Source organism: Setaria viridis, chromosome 8, assembly GCF_005286985.2.
Source record: "Setaria viridis chromosome 8, Setaria_viridis_v4.0, whole genome shotgun sequence".
Taxonomy (NCBI): Eukaryota; Viridiplantae; Streptophyta; class Magnoliopsida; order Poales; family Poaceae; genus Setaria; species Setaria viridis.
Window position 1 is genome coordinate 39,004,080 of NC_048270.2, and position 20,767 is coordinate 39,024,846.

General features: G+C 42.9%; 4 protein-coding genes across 4 annotated transcripts; 3 read left to right on the forward strand and 1 right to left on the reverse strand.

The window, feature by feature from the left end:
- Window positions 1-4,621: 4,621 nt before the first annotated feature.
- LOC117866790 (uncharacterized) lies at window positions 4,622-6,123 on the reverse strand. The gene is made up of 2 exons (XM_034751070.2): window positions 5,625-6,123; window positions 4,622-5,368 (listed from the first exon to the last, which is right to left on the reverse strand). The coding sequence occupies exons 1-2, from the start codon at window positions 5,904-5,906 to the stop codon at window positions 4,901-4,903; spliced, it is 750 nt and encodes a 249-aa protein (XP_034606961.1). The 5' UTR covers window positions 5,907-6,123; the 3' UTR covers window positions 4,622-4,900.
- A 207-nt stretch (window positions 6,124-6,330) lies between these two features.
- LOC117866791 (uncharacterized) lies at window positions 6,331-7,347 on the forward strand. The gene is made up of 2 exons (XM_034751071.2): window positions 6,331-6,562; window positions 6,629-7,347. Exons 1-2 carry the CDS (start codon window positions 6,444-6,446, stop codon window positions 7,110-7,112), a joined length of 603 nt encoding a protein of 200 aa, XP_034606962.1. The 5' UTR covers window positions 6,331-6,443; the 3' UTR covers window positions 7,113-7,347.
- A 3,933-nt stretch (window positions 7,348-11,280) lies between these two features.
- LOC140220318 (uncharacterized) lies at window positions 11,281-11,917 on the forward strand. The gene has a single exon (XM_072290338.1). It carries the CDS (start codon window positions 11,281-11,283, stop codon window positions 11,740-11,742), a length of 462 nt encoding a protein of 153 aa, XP_072146439.1. The 3' UTR covers window positions 11,743-11,917.
- Window positions 11,918-16,845: 4,928 nt separating this feature from the next.
- On the forward strand, window positions 16,846-19,131 carry LOC117833779 (nicotinamidase 1). Its single transcript, XM_034713381.2, has 5 exons — window positions 16,846-17,120; window positions 17,631-17,814; window positions 17,998-18,131; window positions 18,214-18,399; window positions 18,920-19,131. The coding sequence occupies exons 1-5, from the start codon at window positions 16,956-16,958 to the stop codon at window positions 19,004-19,006; spliced, it is 756 nt and encodes a 251-aa protein (XP_034569272.1). The 5' UTR covers window positions 16,846-16,955; the 3' UTR covers window positions 19,007-19,131.
- Window positions 19,132-20,767: the final 1,636 nt, after the last annotated feature.

Genomic DNA, 20,767 nt, shown 5'->3' on the forward strand with positions numbered 1-20,767 from the left:
TTACTTGTTCTGATATTGATATTTGACAATGCTGTTCCTGCAGCTACTAATATCAAAGGGTGCTTGTGTGATTTGTGTTCTAACTTGCTCACTGTTACTTGTCTGAGGTGCAGGAGGAAGCAATTAAGGAAAAAGTATGGAGGAGCATTGCCTAGAAAGACCACTTATATCAAAGGTCATAAATTAGCGTTGCTATTTCATTGATTTTCACTAATCTACTTATATCAATGGTCTAACTTATTTAAATTGTGTAATATTTTCCCTGCATCGTGTTATTTAATATATAGAGTACTGTACTGATTAAAGTCTGGATTTAATTGGATATTAAGTATTCAAAGAAATGTGGGATATGTTCTCTTCTCTTGCTCTTTCAGCAAGGTGAAAAGTTCCTAGGATTTTTTATTGTAAGATAGGTGCATATCCATATAATCTGTCTTTTTGCATATTAACTTTATCAAAGTTGACATGGGAGACAGTCTTGTTTCATTTATTATATTATTCAATACCTTATAAGCTTGACACCACATCATAGTCACGTAGCAAAGTCTAGATTTGGTATTTTCTTAACTTGAATGTGTGTGCAGTTCCGCGGGATTTTCGCCTCATCTGTTTGTGCTCTCCAATGACCTCAATGTGCAGTTGGAGGCCACCATGCAATTCAGGGAGCTGCTATCCATATGTGAGATTTGGATCTTATGTGCTCTTAGTATTTCTGACCCCAATTTAATTTCTTGACTAGATTGAGAACTCAATAAGAGATCCCGTTCTATCGGATTCTGTATAAGTCTCCTTACGCTGAAATCTTTAATTTCTTTATTTGCTCTGCATATTTGTTACTGAAGCAGAAAATAATTTTGGGTGCACCTGCAACAACAATCCTACTCCTACTCCACTTGTATCTTGTTGGCCAAGAGCTGCTGCCAATTTTGCCGCCTCAAAAGGTGTTCATCAACGACCTTGTCACTAGCACTGCTCGTGCCCCACGTGTTTACTGTTTCAGTAACCTTAGGATTTAGTTTTTATTTGGAGCTTATGACATTGGCGTGTTTCCTCTCATACATAGTTCTTTTTGAATCAAATAACTTTGATTTGTATACATATAACATTCTGTATTTTTCTGCTACACTGTCACAACAATCCTGCTCCTGCATTCTATTCAAAACTTAGATAGCTTGTTAGTTTTTGTTTATGTTATTTCCTACTGTCTATAATGTTTTGACTAAGGTATTATGGAGAACCAAGTTTCACGAAAATGGGATGGCCAGAGATGGCCAGAGCCTCAGAAAGGAGCTGATTCAACCAAGTTTTAGTTTGCTTGTGACATTTCTTGGAGGTGGAGTGAAGCTATGTGCTGATGGAATGGTCTGCTAAGTGCTAACTCGAAGATGCAATACTGTGAATGAGTACATGATCAATGTGCGCTTTAGACTTTCATGTCTCTTTTGTTTACCATTCAGTCTTCGGAGTACTGCATTTGATATGAGCACAATTAAATATTTTTTAGTATTAATGCTTGTTTTCACATAATCATTATTTCGTTGAATACTCTGTGGATTGCAATATAAATATTTTGTTGCCCGTAGCAACGCACGTGCACGATCCTAGTGTACTGAAAGAAAACTGAACAAAACTACCCAGGGCCGGCCCTTGGGGGGGCGGGGGGGGGGGGGGGGCGGCTGCCCTGGGCCCCCAAATCCCAGGGGCCCCACCCCAGGTGCAGGCCTGCCCAGGTGTACATCACGTACACGTACGGGACTGCCGGCCGGGCGACGTAATTAGCCTGTGGGCAGCAGATCGCACGCAGCAGCAGATCGCACGCGGCACGCAATTAGAGCCTCGCAGCGCCGCCGCCGCACGCGGCACGCCGCACTACCGCACGCGTGCTGCGCGCCTGCGCCCGCGCTCCCAGCGCATGCATGCGCGATCCTCGTCGTGACTCGTGCCGTCGTGCGCGTGTTGTTCCTGTTCGACTGCGTCAGCACACAGGTACGCTGCTCGATTACCAATTCCACAATTCTCCATATCATTAATTATTAATTCACAAGTTATTTAATTTCAACTGATTTATAACTATTGTATATTTATAATAATTTCAGCACCGTGGGAATTGGGATATCATGTCGTCTAGAAAATATGAATCAGGCTGCGAGAAAAGGAAAAAGAAAAGACGTGTGGATGAGTTGATAGAATCACAGAGAGGAGCTATGGATAAATTTTGCAAGAGTTATCATGGCTCTAAGAGTAATACGGGCGCCTCGACGAACCCAGATGAGTTGGCAATAGTTGTTGCGGATGAACCAACTAATGGGAATCAGGAAGAAAATGTTAACATCAACGTCGATGATAACAATGTAAGTGACTCTCAGACCACAGTAAATGCATCAGGTGCACATGCACAGTCTGCTAATGTTGATGAGGAACCAATTTACACTTCAGATATTTATGATCCAAGAAATTAGGATAATCTTGATAATAAAGCAAGAGACATATTAGTCGAGAAAGGGCCTATAAGAGAAGAAAATATCAAATTTCCTCTAGATGCTGCCTCAAGACATTTTTCATATGCTCATTATTCTAGAAAATTAAGCAATGGAGAGGTACATGATAGAAAATGGTTAGTTTATTCAAAGCATGTTGACAAAGTTTTTTGTTTCTGCTGTAAGATCTTCAAGTCTAGCACTAGCAAGAGTCCTAGTTCCTTAGCAGGTGATGGGTTAAGAAATTGGAAGCATATCAGTGAGAAGCTTAAAGAACATGAAAATAGTGTTGAGCATATTAGTAACATGAATAGTTGAAATTAATTAAGAGCTAGACTGCGGAAAAAGGAAACAATTGACAAAGAATTGTAGCAGCAAATCACAAAGGAGAAAGAACGGTTGAGGCAAGTTTTGTTAAGAATAATAGCCATTGTGAAATTTCTTGGTAAACACAATTTGGCTTTCAGAGGAAGCAGTGAGCAGCTTTATAATGATAGTAATGGTAATTTCTTAGCTTGTGTTGAGATGATTGCAGAATTTGACTTGGTAATGCAAGACCACCTTAGACGTATTCAGAACAAAGAAATTCATTATCATTATCTTAGTCACAAAATTCAGAATGAGTTGATCTCTCTTTTGGCTTCTGATATCACAAGTTATATCATAAAGGTTGTTAAAGAGGCCAAGTATTTCTCTGTTATCCTAGATTGTACCCCTGATGTCAGTCATCAAGAACAAATGACTTTATTAGTTCGATGTGTTAATTTGTCTGATGGCAAGATAAAAATTGAGGAGTACTTTTTGGGGTTCTTGAAGGTGGATGACACATCTGGTATGGGGCTTTTTAATGTATTGCTTGAATCTATGGAGTCCTTTGGCCTAAATATTAGTGATATAAGGGGTCAAGGATATGACAATGGTTCTAATATGAAAGGAAAATACAAAGGGGTAAAAACACGGTTACTTGATATCAATCCAAGAGCATTGTATATGCCATGTGTGTGCCATAGTCTAAATCTTACTCTTTGTGATATGGCAAAATCTAGTGGGAAAGCTGTTTCATTTTTTGAAATTGTTCAACGCATATATGTTTTATTTGCTGGTTCTACGAAAAGATGGAATGTTTTGCTTAAACATGTTCCTAGTCTAACTGTAAAATCATTATCCAATACTCGTTGGGAGAGTCGAATCAAAAGTGTTACAGCAATAAGATATCAAGCTACTGAGTTAAGATCTGCTTTGTCTGAGTTACATCATGATTCTGACGTTGAACCTAAGGATAGAAGTGATGCAAAAAATTTATTTGATGCACTTGGCAGCTTTGAGTTTCTAATTGGTATGGTTATCTGGCATGATATTTTATTTGCTGTAAATAAAGTGAGCAAGAAGTTGCAATCACCAGCCATGTGCATTGACTCTACTTTGAAGCAAATACAAGGTATAATGCAATACTTTGAGAATTACAGAAATGAGGGGTTTTCTTCTAGTCTGATCATCGCCAAAGGTATTGCAACAGACATGGGTGTGGAGGCATCATTTCCTGAAAAACGTCGTGCTACGAGGAAGAAACAATTTGATGAAAGTAATTGCCAAGAAGAAATTCTTGAAGCTGAGAAGGCTTTTGAAGTTGAATATTTTTTTGTTTTGGTTGATATGGCAATCGCTTCTTTGAAGAACAGATTTGAAGAACTCATGATGTTTAAAGATATATTTGGATTTTTGATGAGCTTAAGCACTTTGAAGTCATTAAATGATAATGAACTTGAAGAATGTTGCATTAAATTTGCAGAAACATTTTCTTTTGATGGTTCATCTGATGTTGAGGTATATGATCTTATTTCTGAATTGAAGATTATGAAATTCACTTTGCCAGATGACGTAATGTCTGCTATGGAGATTTTTGAGCATGTCAGAGATGTGGATTGTTATCCTAATATCTCAATTGCTTACCAACTCTTATTTACTGTGCCTGTGACTGTCGCATCGGCTGAAAGAAGCTTTTCAAAGTTGAAGTTATTGAGGAACTATTTGAGGTCAACAATGACTCAGGAGAGGTTAAATGGTTTGGCAACATTATGCATCGAGAAGAAATTATTGGATGAGATTGACATAAACTCTATCATAAGTGACTTTGCATCGAGGAATGTTAGAAGAAACTTTTAAGGTAATACGTATAAATAATTTGATATGAATATTGCTTTTAGATACATTTAATTATGTATTAGTAATATTTTATATATATTTATATTATATTTATATTAAAAGGCTCCAAATTTTACTTTCGCCCCGGACCTCCCAAATCTTAGGACCGGCCCTGAAACTACCTAGCAGACGCACCATACCATGGAGAGCATATTGGCCTTCTTGGCCAGCGCCAACAGCCATACATGCTCAATCACAGATGGCTTTGATATCTCCTCCTCTTACACCTGAGCTGTACCTGGGACCTCCAGATAGCGGAGTACGTAGGAACGGTCCACCTCACGGATGGCGCCCCCGACCTCCGTGCCGTCGGCCTCCATGATTTTGCATATCCCGTTGCCCATACAGGTAATCAGGCCATGGTCAGCGTCGAGCTGGGGTGTGGAGATCAGGACATCCTGCACCCCCTCGACAAGAAAAACATTGGGGATGCTGAAGTTGCCCCTCTGTATGCGCCCGATGCCCAAGATGCGCACACGGCTCCCATCGGCCACCCGCCCCTCCTTGGGGGGATGGTAGGGCTGGAAGCCCTCCAGTAGCAAGATGTTGCCGACGGCGTGGCCGGTGGCGCCGGAGTCCACGATCAAACGTGCTCTGGACCATGCAGTGTCGCGCGGATCCTGGGCAGAGCTCCCTCCACCTGCCGTCGTTTCTGGCAAAGGCGATCTTAAGGTAGCCAACACAAAACCCTGTGGGACAAAAAAATCTACGGTTAATAACTTGGATCTTGATTTGTACTAGATTATATGTATCACAAGGAACACAGCATTTAAGCATCAGATCGACAATCGGATCCGGTCTTGAACACAACCATTCTATTTGTAACAAATTAGAAAACGGGCCAGAAGGGCTCACAAAGGAAACTAACAAGCTGCTCGAAAGATATGATGCACAAGAGCACGACAACTACGAGGAGAACACGGCAGCTGTTTGTATTGCACACACCTTGAGTTTCTTTCTGGTGACGAACCCTGGCAGCGCTCTCTCGAACAGGCGCAGGCAGACGAAAAGGGCGGCGAGGTCCAGGTACGAGGCCACCACAAAGGCGATTGAACCCTTGTCGCCGTTAGACCGGTAGATGGCCACGGCCGAGTTGAAGGTGAGGAAGCCAAACCCCAGAACCGTCAGCCAAGTGAAGCTGCCGCTGCCGCCGAGGACTCCGCCAGTGTCCGCCGCTGCGCGGGACTGAGAGGGGAGCAGGGGTTCACTCTCTCCCTCTTCTGCCATGACGGCCTTGTCGCCACGCGAGCACCACTGCTCGCTGTGTGAGTGTCTGTCTATGAGCTCCTACTCCTTCCTACACGGCTACAGGCCGGCCGGCGAGCCTGTCGACGATGGCAGGGAGAGAAACAAAAGCTAGCATATAGTCGCAAAATGGACGGACGGGGAGATATCGGTTTTACCGGTGGCAGACTTGGGATTGGAGTTGTTAAAAATGGCGTTTGAGGAATTTGCCTCCATCCATATTTCTCGTTTGGGTTACCATCCGGAGTTAGTAGACGCACGTCATCTTTCTCGTCTTTTAGCACATAGTCGTCCATGGCGGCTACGAATTACGATAGTAAACTCTAATCGCCAATGAACAAAGTGGACAAGGAAGGGCCGGCACGCCACAAATGCTATTGTATGGATGGCCGGCGGAGTCGTCGATGACCTAGTGACAAGGACGGACGGGACCACCCAACCATTCCTTGGGGTGTTACCTTTCCCTCTTCTTCCTGCAGGCAGCAGGCACGGGGCACAAACCAAGCTCTTGAGCTCGCCATGGCATCGCCACCTGCTCGTTCCGGTTCCGTCCGCTTCACCTCCTCCTTGTTGAGGCTCTTGATAGAGTTCGTTGCTGGACTACTGCGCAACGTTGACAACTTCCTGCATCATAAGAGGTATGCAAGCCAACGCCGCCATTTCCTTGATTGCTGCTTACTAGATTCTCCAAATTGTTTTGGTAGACGTAAGAACAGCCCAAGTGAAGGGATTCAGCAGCAAGTTGCGAAAACCCGTGGTGCCGGATTAGAGCAAGATGCAAAAGTGGACGAAACTAAGTTTATCTTGGATTCGGGAGCCTCCGTCCACGCGGTTGGCAATTTCTCTCTCCTGTCGTCGTTCAGGAAGATCACCGCCGCCGCCACCTCTTACCGGGCGCGCGACGGTAGGCAGCTAGTTGTCGCCGGGACCGGCACCATTTCCCGGGGCAGCTTCCAGCTCTCCGACGTCCTGTACGTCCCTGATCTCCGCGCCGGAGTAGCTCTGGTCTCCGTGCTGCAGCTAGCGGAACGCGGCTACCTCGTCATGTTCGGTGGCGGCCGGTGCCATGTCAAGGACCAGAGCACCGGTAACATGGTGGGGAACGGCCGGTTGCACAGCCAAGATGGCCTGTACCACCTCGAGTTCCTCAAGATCCCGCCCGACACAACGGACACCACGGCTCCATGACGCTCTACACTGCCATCCCTCCATGCTATCGCAAGCACCAGATTTATTACAAGTAAAATTGAGATGACATGTATGTTCAGTATTTTCGGCAGCATTGTCCTATATATGCTGTATGTTGCCTATAATTTGTCGCTCGGTGTCCTTGACATCTACAATTATACTAGTATCTTATAGTCAGCTTTGTGTGCTTGATGAAACTTTGGTAATGATCATTCTTTACATAAGCTTTGCAACACGATCTCCAGTAATGCAGATGCAGGGGAGCCAGCGTGTAGGATGCTCTGCTTTTTTGTGCTGATTCTGAACTTCTCTTGTCTGGTCATCTGTAAATCATATTATTGTAAGACGTTTACATGGATCTTTTAGTGATTATTAGGTTTGTTAAAGATGTTTTTGGTTTGTACCCTGCCTGAAGAGATTTATATGTTTTTTCTTAGAAAAGGAAAAGAAGTATGTATATTTAAGTGCATTTGGAGCAAAGCATACATTATCTGGTCTATCCCTAGCTCATTTACTTATGAGGTGGTAGCTATTTTTACTGAAAAATAGAAACATTTGAACTTAAAAATTGGTGGTAATCTTCAGTCAGATAATGTTTAAGAGGTGTTGCATTTTCAACAGTCTCAGTCAAAAGCTGCTTCCTTTAAATGTCATCCGAGTTCAAAGTTCACATCAAAGTATGAAATGGCCTGATCTACCTATTTACAAGCTAAAGCATTAGCTTCAAGATAACAGGGTTACTACCTGCCTGATCAAGAAAAAATGAACGGGGTTTCTTAATTTTCTACTAAGCGCTGACAGGCAGAAAGTTGCATCACTTGAGTTGGTAACCAAGTGCTCAAATTAGCATCGCCTTCTTCCCTGGAGATAACTGCATTTGAAAGCTTGAGATTGAGGGCTTACAAAATATTTTAGAGTACATTTCACCATAGGGGCAGAGTTTCAGAACCACTAGGCTTATTTATAGAAGAGCAGCTTCATTCAGATTGTGCCACTTGCATTTTCAACTATAGTTGGAGAGTAAGGTGTGTCTTCAGATTACTTCACTGAATAGATTGGCAGTACCAACCAACAAATGGGCACTAAAAGGGCACAGCTAAAGCAAGGGATATATGTAGAGTTACAAGTTACAACTAACAAGAAGAAAGTTTTTTGAAAGTCAGAAGCAGAGTACTCAAACTAAGCGGAGAACACGGTAGATCGAATGCTACCGGACAGCGAACATCGTTGTAGGCTCTGTTTTAGTTTTGGATCGTCCAGCAGGCTGCAAGATATTGTGCTGATATTTATGTACCACAGGTTCAACAATAAAGAGACTAACAGGTTGCAGACAGACGCCACTACCAACTTCAATAAAAAAAGGCAGAACAAGTTGCAAAGATACTTAAGAGCCAACAGGCTCATCCAGTACTTCTCATATAATCCAAATGTAACAGCTAAAGGTACATAGAAAACTCCTAAAACCCATAGAAGATGTTAACCTCAATTCAACAAGGAAAAAAATATATAGAACGTTAACCACTTCCCATTCAGCACTACCATCACTATCACCCCCCCTCTATATGCATCTGAAAACATTGCGTAACAACTAACAAGGCACCTTAGTTCAGCTGGATTTTTAGGAAGTCTACCTCATACTTGTTATCAGACCTCAAATGGCCTCTCATCTTCAATAGTGAAAAAAACACCTTTTTTAGATCAACTCTCAGGAACTGTTAAACAAAAGTGACCATTCCATCCAAGCCTCCAAGAGCACTAGAAAGGGATCTAAGAGCATGAATGTTCAAAAAAGAAAAAGGATCAACTCTCATTTTCACAACACTGGCAAGCATTTACAAAAGCACAAGATTAGTATTTTAGAAACATCAGAACATTAGTTTTCCACAATAAAGATTTTCAAGCAATGGAGATTTTTTTTGACGGTCGAGGGGCGGGGGGAGCACCCCACCTGAAACTTTCATTCATTGAGGCCTTGGTCAGGCCAAACATCTTTACAAGTCATTTTCAGCTGTACAAACGGGGGGGGGTGTTATGGTTTACAGTAGGTGTTTTACATGGCAGAACACTGAGCACCAGGCTTCAGACACGCAGCGGTCAGCCGTTCGGAAGCGTTCGCGCCACAGGCGGGCTTCTTCCTTGCACGCTATCCAGAAACGTTGTCTTGATGGGGCAGCACGTTGGAACACAACCTCATTTCTGTGCTTCCATAGCATCCAGGGGATCAGGAGTAGGAATGTGACACCCGGCCCAATTTGGTTGGCCCAGTGTGGCCCATTAGCGCAGGTGCGCATGTTTAGTACCACATTGCTAGTTTAGCAAGGGTGGAGGCAACTTATAAGCCTTCGTCAACCAGCCATAGCACCTTCGGGTTAACCCTTTTACACGAAGCGAGGACGAAAGTGTAAGCAGGGTGCTATGTGTACGCGTGCCCGCCCCTCGGAAGGGTTGGGCGGTGCGGCTTTGGAGGACGGGGTGTTACACAGGGTGGTGTAGGGGATGGGATAGGTGGGGGGTAGCGGCGGCAGGCTGCCCTAGGGAGGAGGCGCCTCTGCGGCAGAAGAGAAATAGAATGGGAATGGGTATCCACATAATCGGTGGTAGGTGGGTAATTTTTTTGCCCCAAAAGCAGTTAAAAGCAGGGAGGAAGGTGCTTTTGATTTTGAACTAGAGCAAAAGTAGCTTTTTGTCCTAAATCACCTGTGACTTTTAGGCCGTTTGATTAGCTTTTGACTTTTGCAAAAGCAAAAGTAGGTTGGAAAGTCCAATCAAAGGCACCCTTAGTACATCAAAGGTTAAAATAGGTTATAAACTGATTTGAAGTAATCTAAAATTCTGAACAAGTAAATTTCATGTGTGTAGTTGGGTTGGGTCTTCTCGCATGCATGCGCCCACACAAACTAGATTGAAAAGAAAATCTTTTATAGAGTTGACTGATTATTCCTCGTAAACGAATTATTTGCATCTCTCAAAGAAAAATTATTGACGATCCAGTACGAAGAACGTGAGGAAACAACATGCTATTCATGCACTGATACCATCACTTACGCATGACATTTCGATTGTCCTTTGCTGCTCATACACTCAAACTAACTGCTTGGATCGTACTGTAGCTTATTATATAAAACATCTCATTATTGATCTGCTGGAAAGCTCATATGCTCCATCTTTGTCTTGCAATATGTGCTATTGTGCTTGCTGCTCAGTGCCGACAGTATATTATTAGATTAGGTGAGAAATTGGAAGAAACCAAAATACCACTGTAAGTATAGGGGAAGAGTGTAATGTCCATGTATTTGTGTTGATTGTAAGTGGTGCTCTTCCGTTCAATGTTCTTTCTCCCCGATCACCAAGCATTGCATGGATGTATGAGATAACTCTTCTGCTCTGATGCGGTGTCCTCGCAAAATATTTTTACGCTCATTGGAAGTAGCTAGGGATCGATCTCTTGCAAAGAGTATCTCGATTTTCTTATGGTTTTTATATATTGAGCTTGTTTACTACTACTACTTTCGATTGCATCAACTAAAATGATTCTTCTCTGTTACTAGTGCACAACACCCTCTTGTCCAAATGTTGTTGTTTGCTGAGATGGAATTAAATTGGACCAATTTCGCTGTCCAAAATCCCTGGCGCCGAAAACCATGGTCAACATGTTTGAGAAATCACGTTCCTCTGATTCCCCAAGTGCTTATGAGGCCGAATAATCCTGAAGCAGCCTCTGAATTCAACCATGCTGAAAGCGTTTCCAGGAATAGCGAGCCATCATTACCAGTGTTGTTTGACGTATCCACAAAGAATTAAACAACTAATTGTGAATGCCCCAGGAGATGATCAGAGCAACAATACGCATTCTAATGGAACTTCAGCAGCCACTAATTCCTCAGCAGAGACAGCTCCTGTTCCCACGGTACACGAGCTTGGTGTGAATCTCAACTGAAACATCACAGGTGGTTTTATATCCCTTTTAATGCCTTTGATCACATTAATTTTCCCCTTGTATCTTAGTTCCAATATATTTGTTAATCATCACGACTAATTAGCCTAAAATCGTAGTACTACACAATACAATTTTTTTAAAAAAAGATGTAAATTACCCTAACAACGTGTTTTTATACGTGAATACTCTCCGTGAATTTGAGTATATTTCATTGCAACAACTGGTAATAGCATGACGATTGCTGCGACTGTGGCCAGCGTTGCTGATGACACCGTCGCTGCTGATCGTGCCACCGGCGGAACAGAGGATGCAGAGGCGCCATCAGCTACATGGGTCATCGCAACCGCTGCTCCGCACCACGCAACTGGGAACCCCACCCTCATCACCGGCCTCACTCCTCATCAAGACGACATCTTCGTGCACGAGGCCGACGGGGCTCCGATGCCGGTCCTCGGGTGCGGCGACGTGGTCACCGACGACGTGGTGCTCCCCGACGTTTGGTACGTCCCCGGGCTCACGACCAACCTCGTCTCCGTCAGCCAGCTTTCGGAGCTCGACCACAGCGTCGGCTTCGGCCGCACCGCATGGTACGTACGGAGCGCCGCCGATGGCGCCATCGTCGGCGAGGCGCGCATCACCGGGGAAGGAGGGCTGTTTGAGGTGGATTTCCTCAAAGTTCAACTTGGCATCTGAGATTGCTCTGCGTGTTCTTGGGATGTATATGGAATAAAATACACTCGCTGCGGCTTCGTAGGGAGCGGACGCTCCCGAAATTGTATCGTCGTCATCTTCGAACGGTTCTGTTTGGGCTTGTTTCTGTGCTAAGTGGTGCTTGCTGCTCATCAGACAGATCACGAAACTATTTTGATGAATTATTTACCGACAGATATGTAAATTTGTCGGTCGTGTGTGACTACATAATTGTTGATTTCTTTCGTTTTTCGTGTGGGGTTGTTCTGCATTGAGCACGCTCTGCTTTTATTTAGCATGATAGTGCTGTGAATTTTCCTTCTGCCAGTCACAGAATTTAGCTGATCAGCATCCACTCAAGCGGCTCACACACAGTTGAGTGCAGATAGCAGGAAATGCAATGCTGATGCACTAAGATGGGTTTGCACTTTGCCGCCAGGATTCGACCGATTTGAGGGAAACGACGACAGAGGTATGTAAGGAAGGTGAGAAAGAAATGAAATCCTACTACTTATTAATCATGCAAACGAAATGATGAGGAAGCTGTGATGCATGAAAATCATAGTAGGATAGACTAATTTTGGCCCTGCGTGCAAGGGAAATTTGGTTGGCACCTTTTATAAATTTGGAGGCTCTGAGAGGTGGGGACACAGAGGCAATGTATCATAGCTTCTGAAGAGAAGTATCTCCTCCTATCTCCAAATGGAAATTCAAACGTGAGAGATTGGAGGACACCAAAACATTGCAACGACAGTCGACCAACCTGTGTGGGAATCTCCAGAAACCAAAGCTGAGGTTTACCAAAATTAGCCCTACTAAAACTGATATTGTGTTTCATGGCAACAGCGATTCGCATCAGTGTTTTCCAACATATTGCACTTACTAAAGCTGCCGAGAGCTGAATCCAGTGACAGTTTTAAGAGTCTTGGCTAGCTTTAGAGATCAAGAGCAGAGTGGTCTCTTCAATAGCACGATGCTAGATATTATTAAGATTTGTATAGTGTGTTCCATCTGTCTTAAGATAAAGAATGCATTGCGCGATCGAATGACACTGGTATTGCAATAGTCATCTTTTCGATGCACAGTTGAGATGAAGGCAGTTTGAGGTGGATGTTTTCAGAGTCCCCGTTGCCCTGTAAATGTAAGCTCATGTTGTGTGTTTGTGCGGCCCCCGAGCTGTGTATGAGTGTATCCTTGGCTCTTACATGGTTGAAGATTCTTTCTTACAAAAAGTAAGATAGGGTTTCTGCCAGTATCTTCCTTGAAAAGGCACAAATGCAAAGGTTCAACTGTGTTTCTCCGTGCTGAGAGATCATGGATGAGTGGTGCTCCCTGCCAACTGTCGTTTGTTTAACTATTACTGGGACCCATAATGAGCCTCTTGACAAATCAATTGGTTGTTGCAGAACTTTGATTAATATTAGGGAATGCATGTCAAAAACTTGACCCCTTGGGGAAATACCTCCCAGAAGCATTGCATTACAAAGAAGTTTTCTTCCGTCTGCAGGGTTAAGAAAACGCCCCAAACACCAAAATGTATGTTGTTTGTAGAGTGTTTGCTACATGGCTCTTTGACAGTGTTACTTGACTTGATCTTTGGGATGGTTTTGTAGATGGGAGAAACGAAGAAAGAAGAATCCAAGGATAGTTTGAACCACACCTGGTTTTAAGAATAATTAAACCAAGTGACCACCATGTATTTGCAGGATCAAGTTTCACACATACAACGACATCATCATTAGTGTATAACATATATTCAATATCACAAATAAATAATTCCAAAGGTTTGAAGTTATTATCATCTCGAAAATCTTAAATTTGAAAAGCAACGTGTCTAGTGAAAACCGAAAGTTATTATTAAGGTGTGAAGTCATCCAGCTTAGTTCATCAAAGGTTAAAATAGGTTATAAACTGATTTGAAGTAATCTAAAATTCTGAACAAGTAAATTTTTGCGGAGTAAAATGCACATATTCCTTAAAAAATGGCGAAATTCATTAGGCATGTAGCATTTGTATTTCTTGAACATCTGGGCCTTAGTAGGTTCCTCGTCTTCCTACAGGGTAAGGTATAATATGACCCTAATTTTTGGCCTAGCCTGGTCTGCTATACCTGAAAGCATAAGAGGAATATATCTTTTTGATTATTAATTTAAAGTAGAAAAAAATATGGAATTTTCATGTGTCTCTGTAGTTGGGTTGGGTCTTCTCGCATGCATGCGCACACACAAACTAGATTGAAAAGCAAATCTTTTATAGAGTTGACTGATTCCTCGTAAACGAATTATTTTCATCTCTCAAAGAAAAATTATTGAGGATCCAATACGAAGAACGTGAGGAAACACATGGTATTGATGCACTGATACCATGACTTACGCATGACATTTCGATTTTCCTTTGTTGTTCATACACTCAAACTGCTTGGAGTACTGAAGCTTATTATATAATCATCTCATTATTGATCTGCTGGAAAGCTCATATGCTCCATCTTTGTCTTGCAATATGTGCTATTGTGCTTGCTGCTCAGTGCCGACAGCTAGTATATTATTAGATTAGGTGAGAAATTGGAAGAAGACAAATTCAAATACCATACAGGGAAAGGTACTGTGTGCAAGCATGAGCACCAACCTGAGCCCTGACGTGTGTGTGGCCTGTCCGGCTGTCCGGTTGCGGCTGGACTAATAAATAAACAAACTCAGATCCTCCATCGTCTAAGGTTGTGCTGTTTTTGGGCTGTGGCGTTATTATTATTGTTATGTATGCACGTGTACGTGCTTGATTCACGTGTTAAAACTTGCGCTGATGAGAACTTATTAGAGTCCCTACTATTTGATTTGTCGGATAACCTTATCTATGGCTCTCGCTGGGTTAAGTTAGTTCTTATTGGCTTTGGTTCATGCTCATCTGTTCACTGGGATGCTATATATCTTGTTATCTGTATCTATCCTCTAGAACACTGCACTGCTGCTCCTATCCAAATCAGTTAGCAACAATCACAGAACATTAATAGTTACTGTTGCTTATCAGTCTGACAGATCTGTTCTGTTTTAGATTCTAGTGACCGAACAGTTTGTGACTTTCAATTGCAGGCTCCTGCTGCACCAAACAAACAGATAGAAAAGATGGTGCGAGAGGCAGCTAGGCTGGCTAGGCTGTTCTGTGAGAGAAGCTGGCCAATATTTGCATTCCTTGATTGCCATTTTCCAGATAAGCCCGAGCCGCCATTTCGTAATGTCGCAGGACCTTATGCATCATATTGGACTTTACATGGCGAAAGGAAGGGGTGCAAAGGTAGTTGACAGGGTAGTGCTTGAACCTTCTGACTGACTCAAGAACTTATCCTTGTTGCATATTTTTTCCTTTTCTCCTTGTTATCTCTGTATGTAGTAATAACTGAATATGCAACTTATAGTGTGTAAGAACTAAGAAGGATTCATATTATATTTTTGTTGTACGATGTCTCTTAAGATTTCCCTTGTGTTCTTCCATCTTTTTATTCTCTTTTGATGAAGATCAGGGGTTACTTTAGTTTACTTTATATAATGGTAAAGGTGGGTAATTTATATATAGATTTAGGGAGTTACTTTAGGCTATTTTCATAATGGCATAGGTGAGTAATTTTTTAGAAAACATAATAGATCCAATGGCTATGATGATTTGAATCTGTCGATTAATGGTCGGATGTTTTGCTTTTTTGTAGGAATTTTTAGGATTTCTTTCTTTTTCTAGAGTGTCCACCTAGGAATCCTAGGTGGCTTCATCTGGAGACTTCAAAAGGAGCCTCCAATTAATAATAGTAAGATAGTTACATATGCATGTCTGTGTGATTTGTCTTAATTAATATAGTAGAGGTAGCTCTGCTTCTGATTCATTACCAAAAAAGATTCCCCAAGTGTTTATGATTTATGCCACAGTAATCCATTTGAATATTCATTATAATTTGTCTCCTCAATGGGTGTTAAGTTCCCCTACTTTGGGGGCTCGTTTATAATAATGCAGCTATGTCAAGACAAGAAGCTAAAGAGTACATGGCATTTGTTAGGACTGTGAGACTGTTAACACAGAGATGTGGTTTAAGTTGTACCAATCCTCTTCTCAAAAAAAGTTGTACCAATCCTGTTAGGTTAAACATTAGATGAAAAATGTAAGAGTGATTATACATATGATTCTTACGACATCGGGATTTCTTAACTTTATCAGAACAGAATAAAATTTGAAATTTGCTGAAAGGTACATCAATGTTTAGCTACTTTTGAGATCATCATGACAGAATCCATAGTTTCGAAAGCACCATCGGATTCAGAATAAATATTGCGCCGCAGAGTTCATGGATTTGACAAATCAGCAGACCAGATCATCATTAGATTATCGAACTTATGCAGGAACTCGCAGATTTCATATAGGAGATGACAAGTACGTTATCACATCACCAGTACGACATCTCATATTTGCAAAGACATGATCATGCGGTAGCCCCAGCCATATTCCCATCCTCGGCCATGGGACATGGCCACCTGTGGTACCCTGACCAATGTTCCCTTGCAGTTGTTGTTTTTTTTAAGGGACCCCAGCAGTTGCAGCTCGTTGAGGTTGCCGAGATGGCCAATCCTGAACACCTTCCCGGCGACCTTGTTAAAAAAAAGGTATGACAAAAAAGCTCAGAGGTGCCCGGCATCATCTCGGAAGATGCAACATCGTGACGACCCATGTGTCACAGGGTGGTTCATCATGGCTTAAACAAATTTGTTTGGGGTGAGAAGGTGAGAAGCAGCAGTGGGAGGAAGGAGATAGGGATAAAATAGTCCTTTCACATGAAATTTAACGGTGGTCGGATAGAAAATCGAATGGAGTGTCAATTTGAAAACGAAAGTTGAAGTCAGTGTCAAATAAGGAAGGAAAAAATTTTAGGAGCCAAGAAAGGAACGGGTGATTTGTCTGGTGTCAAATAAAGAATTATCTCTAAACACTAATGACTGTTCAAACACAAGCCTTTGGAGCCATTCTGCGATGGTTAGTGGGCCATCAACCTCTCTATTGGGCCGACAGGCCTGTTGCGGCCTCTCTAAAAAAGAAAGACCTTGTGGATGATGCTTAGTCGCGCGATCGCGAAATATTTTAGTAGCGCGCTTCCTTTCTCCTCGATCCATCAAACCGGCCTCGCCGTGAAGAGGTCAACGGGAACCCCGCCGCACCGGACTTCTCGACGTCGCGCGCCGCCGATGGGGTCAGAGGCCTCCGCCGCTGAGGTGGACCAGCTGCTCCGGTCGCAGATCCCGTTCCAGAGCGACGGCGAGCTCGTCCTGCCGCCGCGCGATGGTGGCGGCGTTGGGCTCGTCCTCGTCGACGTCAGCAACGGCTTCTGCACCGTCGGCGCCGGGAACCTCGTGAGCATCCTCCTCCTTCTAATACCTCTCTGTCCATGGCAACGTAGCGTGAGCTCTGGAAGTGTGTCGACTGATCTGCTTCTGGGAAAGGGACGGAACTGAAAGGGATGCCGTCTGTCTCCTTGGTTTTACCGCTATATTTTCTCTTGTTCTCTAGCTTCTCCTTGTTTTGTATTTCTTCTCATCTTCTGTCATGTTGCTTCTCCTTTCTTTTCCTTTTGTTACAAATTAATCCGGAATCCAAATTCTCAGGTTTAGTAATTACAAACTAATTTGAACAAGAACATTAATATGTTCCTGCAGCAACAATCCTGCATCTGCATATCCAAACCGATTAGCCATGCAGTGTCCGGGTTCATTCCCAGTGATGTTCGAAGTAGTTACGAGTAAAATCTCCCAACTTTCTTCGTATACCGTGTGGTAGTATGTAGTTACTGTTGCTTATCAGTCTGACAGAGTTGTTCTGTTTTAGATTCTAGTGACCGAACAGTTTGTGCCTTTCAATTGCAGGCTCCTGCTGCACCAAACAAACAGATAGAAAAGATGGTGGGAGAGGCAGCTAGGCTCGCTAGGCTCTTCTGTGAGAGAAGCTGGCCAATATTTGCATTCCTTGATTGCCATTTTCCAGATAAGCCGGAGCCGCCATTTCCACCTCATTGTATCATTGGTAGCGGAGAGGAGAACTTTGTCCCAGGTTGGTGCTAAACTCTCAATCAGGAAGTGCTTGGTCAGCTTTTGTGCCCAGTCATCTGATTTTTCTATTAGATTCAGATTTTCAGTGAACAATTTACTATGACAATAATACAGGAAATGGTGAAATCTGAAACATTGTTTACTTCTAGTAGTAGTGTTTCACAAATTTCAATTCGATGTGCAGCTCTGGAGTGGTTGGAAAATGAGCCAAATGTGGTTATAAAGCGGAAGCATTGCATCGATGGTTACATCAGCTCCATAGAGAAGGATGGATCCAGTATCTTTGCTGATTGGGTTGGGAAACATCAGATCAAAACGGTGAGCTTGCGCTTTCACCCAAGGATTTTATAGAAATATATCTACCTATTGTGTATGACTCGTGCAACTGGGCCCGATGCAGATCTTGGTGCTAGGAATATGCACAGACATCTGCGTCTTGGATTTTGCAAGCTCAGCTCTTGCTGCTAGAAATATTGGTCGAGTACCTCCATTACAAGACGTTGTGGTTTATTCAGAGGGGTGTGCTACATACAACCTTCCTGTCGAGGTTGCTATGGATGTGAAAGGAGCTGTGGCCCATCCACAGGTATTGAATCACCATAGCTGTACATCTCAAATCCCATACTCATAAACTGAACGGGATATAAACTTGCGTTAAATGAACGAAAAATGCACTTTTAAAATCTTCAGGTATTTTGCCCCTATCGGTTACAAAAAAATTTGAGCACCTGCAATGTTCCAAAAATGTTTTGACAAAGAAAAATCATAGATGTGTACTTCTTGAAGTGCTAAGAAGAGCTATAAAATTTCAAGATGAAACTGGGAACTCATTTTTCCGAACATTAAATTTTGTATTAATGTTTTCATGGCATCAAATGCAGAGAATGCTATTTTTTATGAATCTCTAAATGTTGTAGTTCAGTTATTTTCCCTTTCAGCAAAATGTGGATCAGTAGAAAGTGTAGGAAACATTTTTGTTTGTGTGACATCTAATTCCATATATATTGAAACCAGTCGACACACTAGTAGACAAAAATGCTACTTTCTGTCTAAAGGAAGGATTAAGAACTTAACAATCAGTAAACTTACCCTTGTATATATTGCAGGACCTTATGCATCATATTGGACTTTATATGGCCAAAGGAAGGGGTGCAAAGGTAGTTGACAGGGTAGTCCTTGAACCTTCGGCTTGATGCAAGAACTTGTCCTTGTTGCCATATTGCATATTTTTATCCTTTTTCTCCTTGCTGTTTTTGTGCGTAATAACTGAATATGTGTCTTAGCACATAATCTATAGTGAAGAAGAATGAATTTGGTATTTTGGTTGTACAGGCACCCTTAAGATTTCCTTCGTGTTTCTCTCTTTTTCATGCCTGGGCAATTCATCCAAATTACCTGTTAGCAAACTAAAAAGATTCCCCTTGTGTTTATGCATTCTGCCAACCATAAGCCATTTGGATATTCATAATTTTTAACTCAATGGGTGTCAGTTCTCCTTTTCCTGGTTCTGTATTTAATAATAATTTAACACTGTCCATTGTGTGCCAACAAATTAGCTGATCTGGTTAGAGTCTTCAGAATCTTTTTCTGTGTGATTTTCTTTATATCCCTAACATCCAAACCCAAATTTTACTTAAAATATCAAGATGGATAGGAAAAATTACTTTGTACATTGCTTCGCCTGGAAACAGATTCTACAGTCACCAATGTGAAGATAGGATCAGGCTTGCCAAAGCAAAGGTCTATGGTCTGAAAGCCATGGAAGCCATGACCGTGAGATCCAAAAGTGCACATTGGTGACTGTGATGGTGAAGGTCTGAAGGGGCCGGAGAGCTGAAGCACAAATGCACAATGTAGCTAGTGCCAATTGATGCTCACACATGAACTGTGTTTTGAAAAAATAAGAAAAAAGAAATTGACACACAAAACAATATAATCAATGTATGATATACCAAAGTCTTACATTGTTTCAATACAAAACAAAAAATTTAAAACAATTCATGGTACACTATTACCCTGTCAACATATATATACAGAAACAAGGAACACAGACAGCGTGAAAATAAAGCTACGATTGATCATAGAGGTGGCCAAGGATAAGACAGTTGAGGCAGCATCCTCGGTCGAGTGGAACTTTCAGGGAGTCTACCTGGTACATGCCGCCGCCGAGCCGGCCTCGCCCGACCATGGCGTAGGTGCAGATCTCCCGCACGAAGAACTCGTCGCCGATGAACTGGACCTGGTAGTCCAGCTCTGTGAGCTGGAGCTGGCGCACCGACACGACGTTCACTACGAGCCCCGGCACGTACAGGACGACACAGGCCAGCGTGAGATCGTGGCGGTTGATGGAGCCATGGCCAGAAACTTACAGCACAGAGCCGTCGCCGACGGTGATGGTCCCGTGCCGGCCGAGGGCAAGGCTCGCCTGATACAATGCAAGGAGGTTCTTGTCTCCTGTGGCATGGTAGTAAGATCGAGAGTCCAGCACGAAGCCCCTGTTCTACCGGCCAGCTCGCAAGGCTGGGATGCGCCATCACCCTCGGCCCCGGCGGATGTCGCATAACCATGGGCGACGACGCTCTGGTCGGCAGCGCGCGTTTCGCCGACGGCTACCTGTTCGTGCTCGATTTCCTGAAGGTGGCTTAATGATACCCGTGATGGTCTCCGCACCGTGGCCATCTTCCTCAGATCATGTTCCTATTTGCATTGCTACTGAAAGACATAGTGTATTGTATGGTTTACGTGTGCATGCCTGCGGTAATTCCAATGGTACGACTACATGATGGATGCCGTTTCTACTTTGGAGTGTGTTTTCCGCGTTACCATTGTCACTGGGAGTATAGTACGGTGGTACGTTCTTCCAATACGTGTGATGCTGAAGGATCGAGAGGGCGACAAGAGGGGGGTGAATGGGAGCCTATAAAAATTCTCAACGAGAACAAGATCTATCTCCC

Bases quoted from the DNA above. Each gene is read 5' to 3' on its own strand.
- LOC117866790 (XM_034751070.2), bottom strand. From the start codon at position 5,906: ATGGCAGAAGAGGGAGAGAGTGAACCCCTGCTCCCCTCTCAGTCCCGC. The intron at 5,369-5,624 runs GTGTGTGCAATA...TTTGTCCCACAG, and splicing joins TCACCAGAAAGAAACTCAAG to GGTTTTGTGTTGGCTACCTT.
- LOC140220318 (XM_072290338.1), top strand. From the start codon at position 11,281: ATGACGATTGCTGCGACTGTGGCCAGCGTTGCTGATGACACCGTCGCT.
- LOC117866791 (XM_034751071.2), top strand. From the start codon at position 6,444: ATGGCATCGCCACCTGCTCGTTCCGGTTCCGTCCGCTTCACCTCCTCC. The intron at 6,563-6,628 runs GTATGCAAGCCA...TTGTTTTGGTAG, and splicing joins AACTTCCTGCATCATAAGAG to ACGTAAGAACAGCCCAAGTG.
- LOC117833779 (XM_034713381.2), top strand. From the start codon at position 16,956: ATGGGGTCAGAGGCCTCCGCCGCTGAGGTGGACCAGCTGCTCCGGTCG. The intron at 17,815-17,997 runs GTTGGTGCTAAA...TTCGATGTGCAG, and splicing joins AGAGGAGAACTTTGTCCCAG to CTCTGGAGTGGTTGGAAAAT. The intron at 18,132-18,213 runs GTGAGCTTGCGC...GGCCCGATGCAG, and splicing joins GGAAACATCAGATCAAAACG to ATCTTGGTGCTAGGAATATG.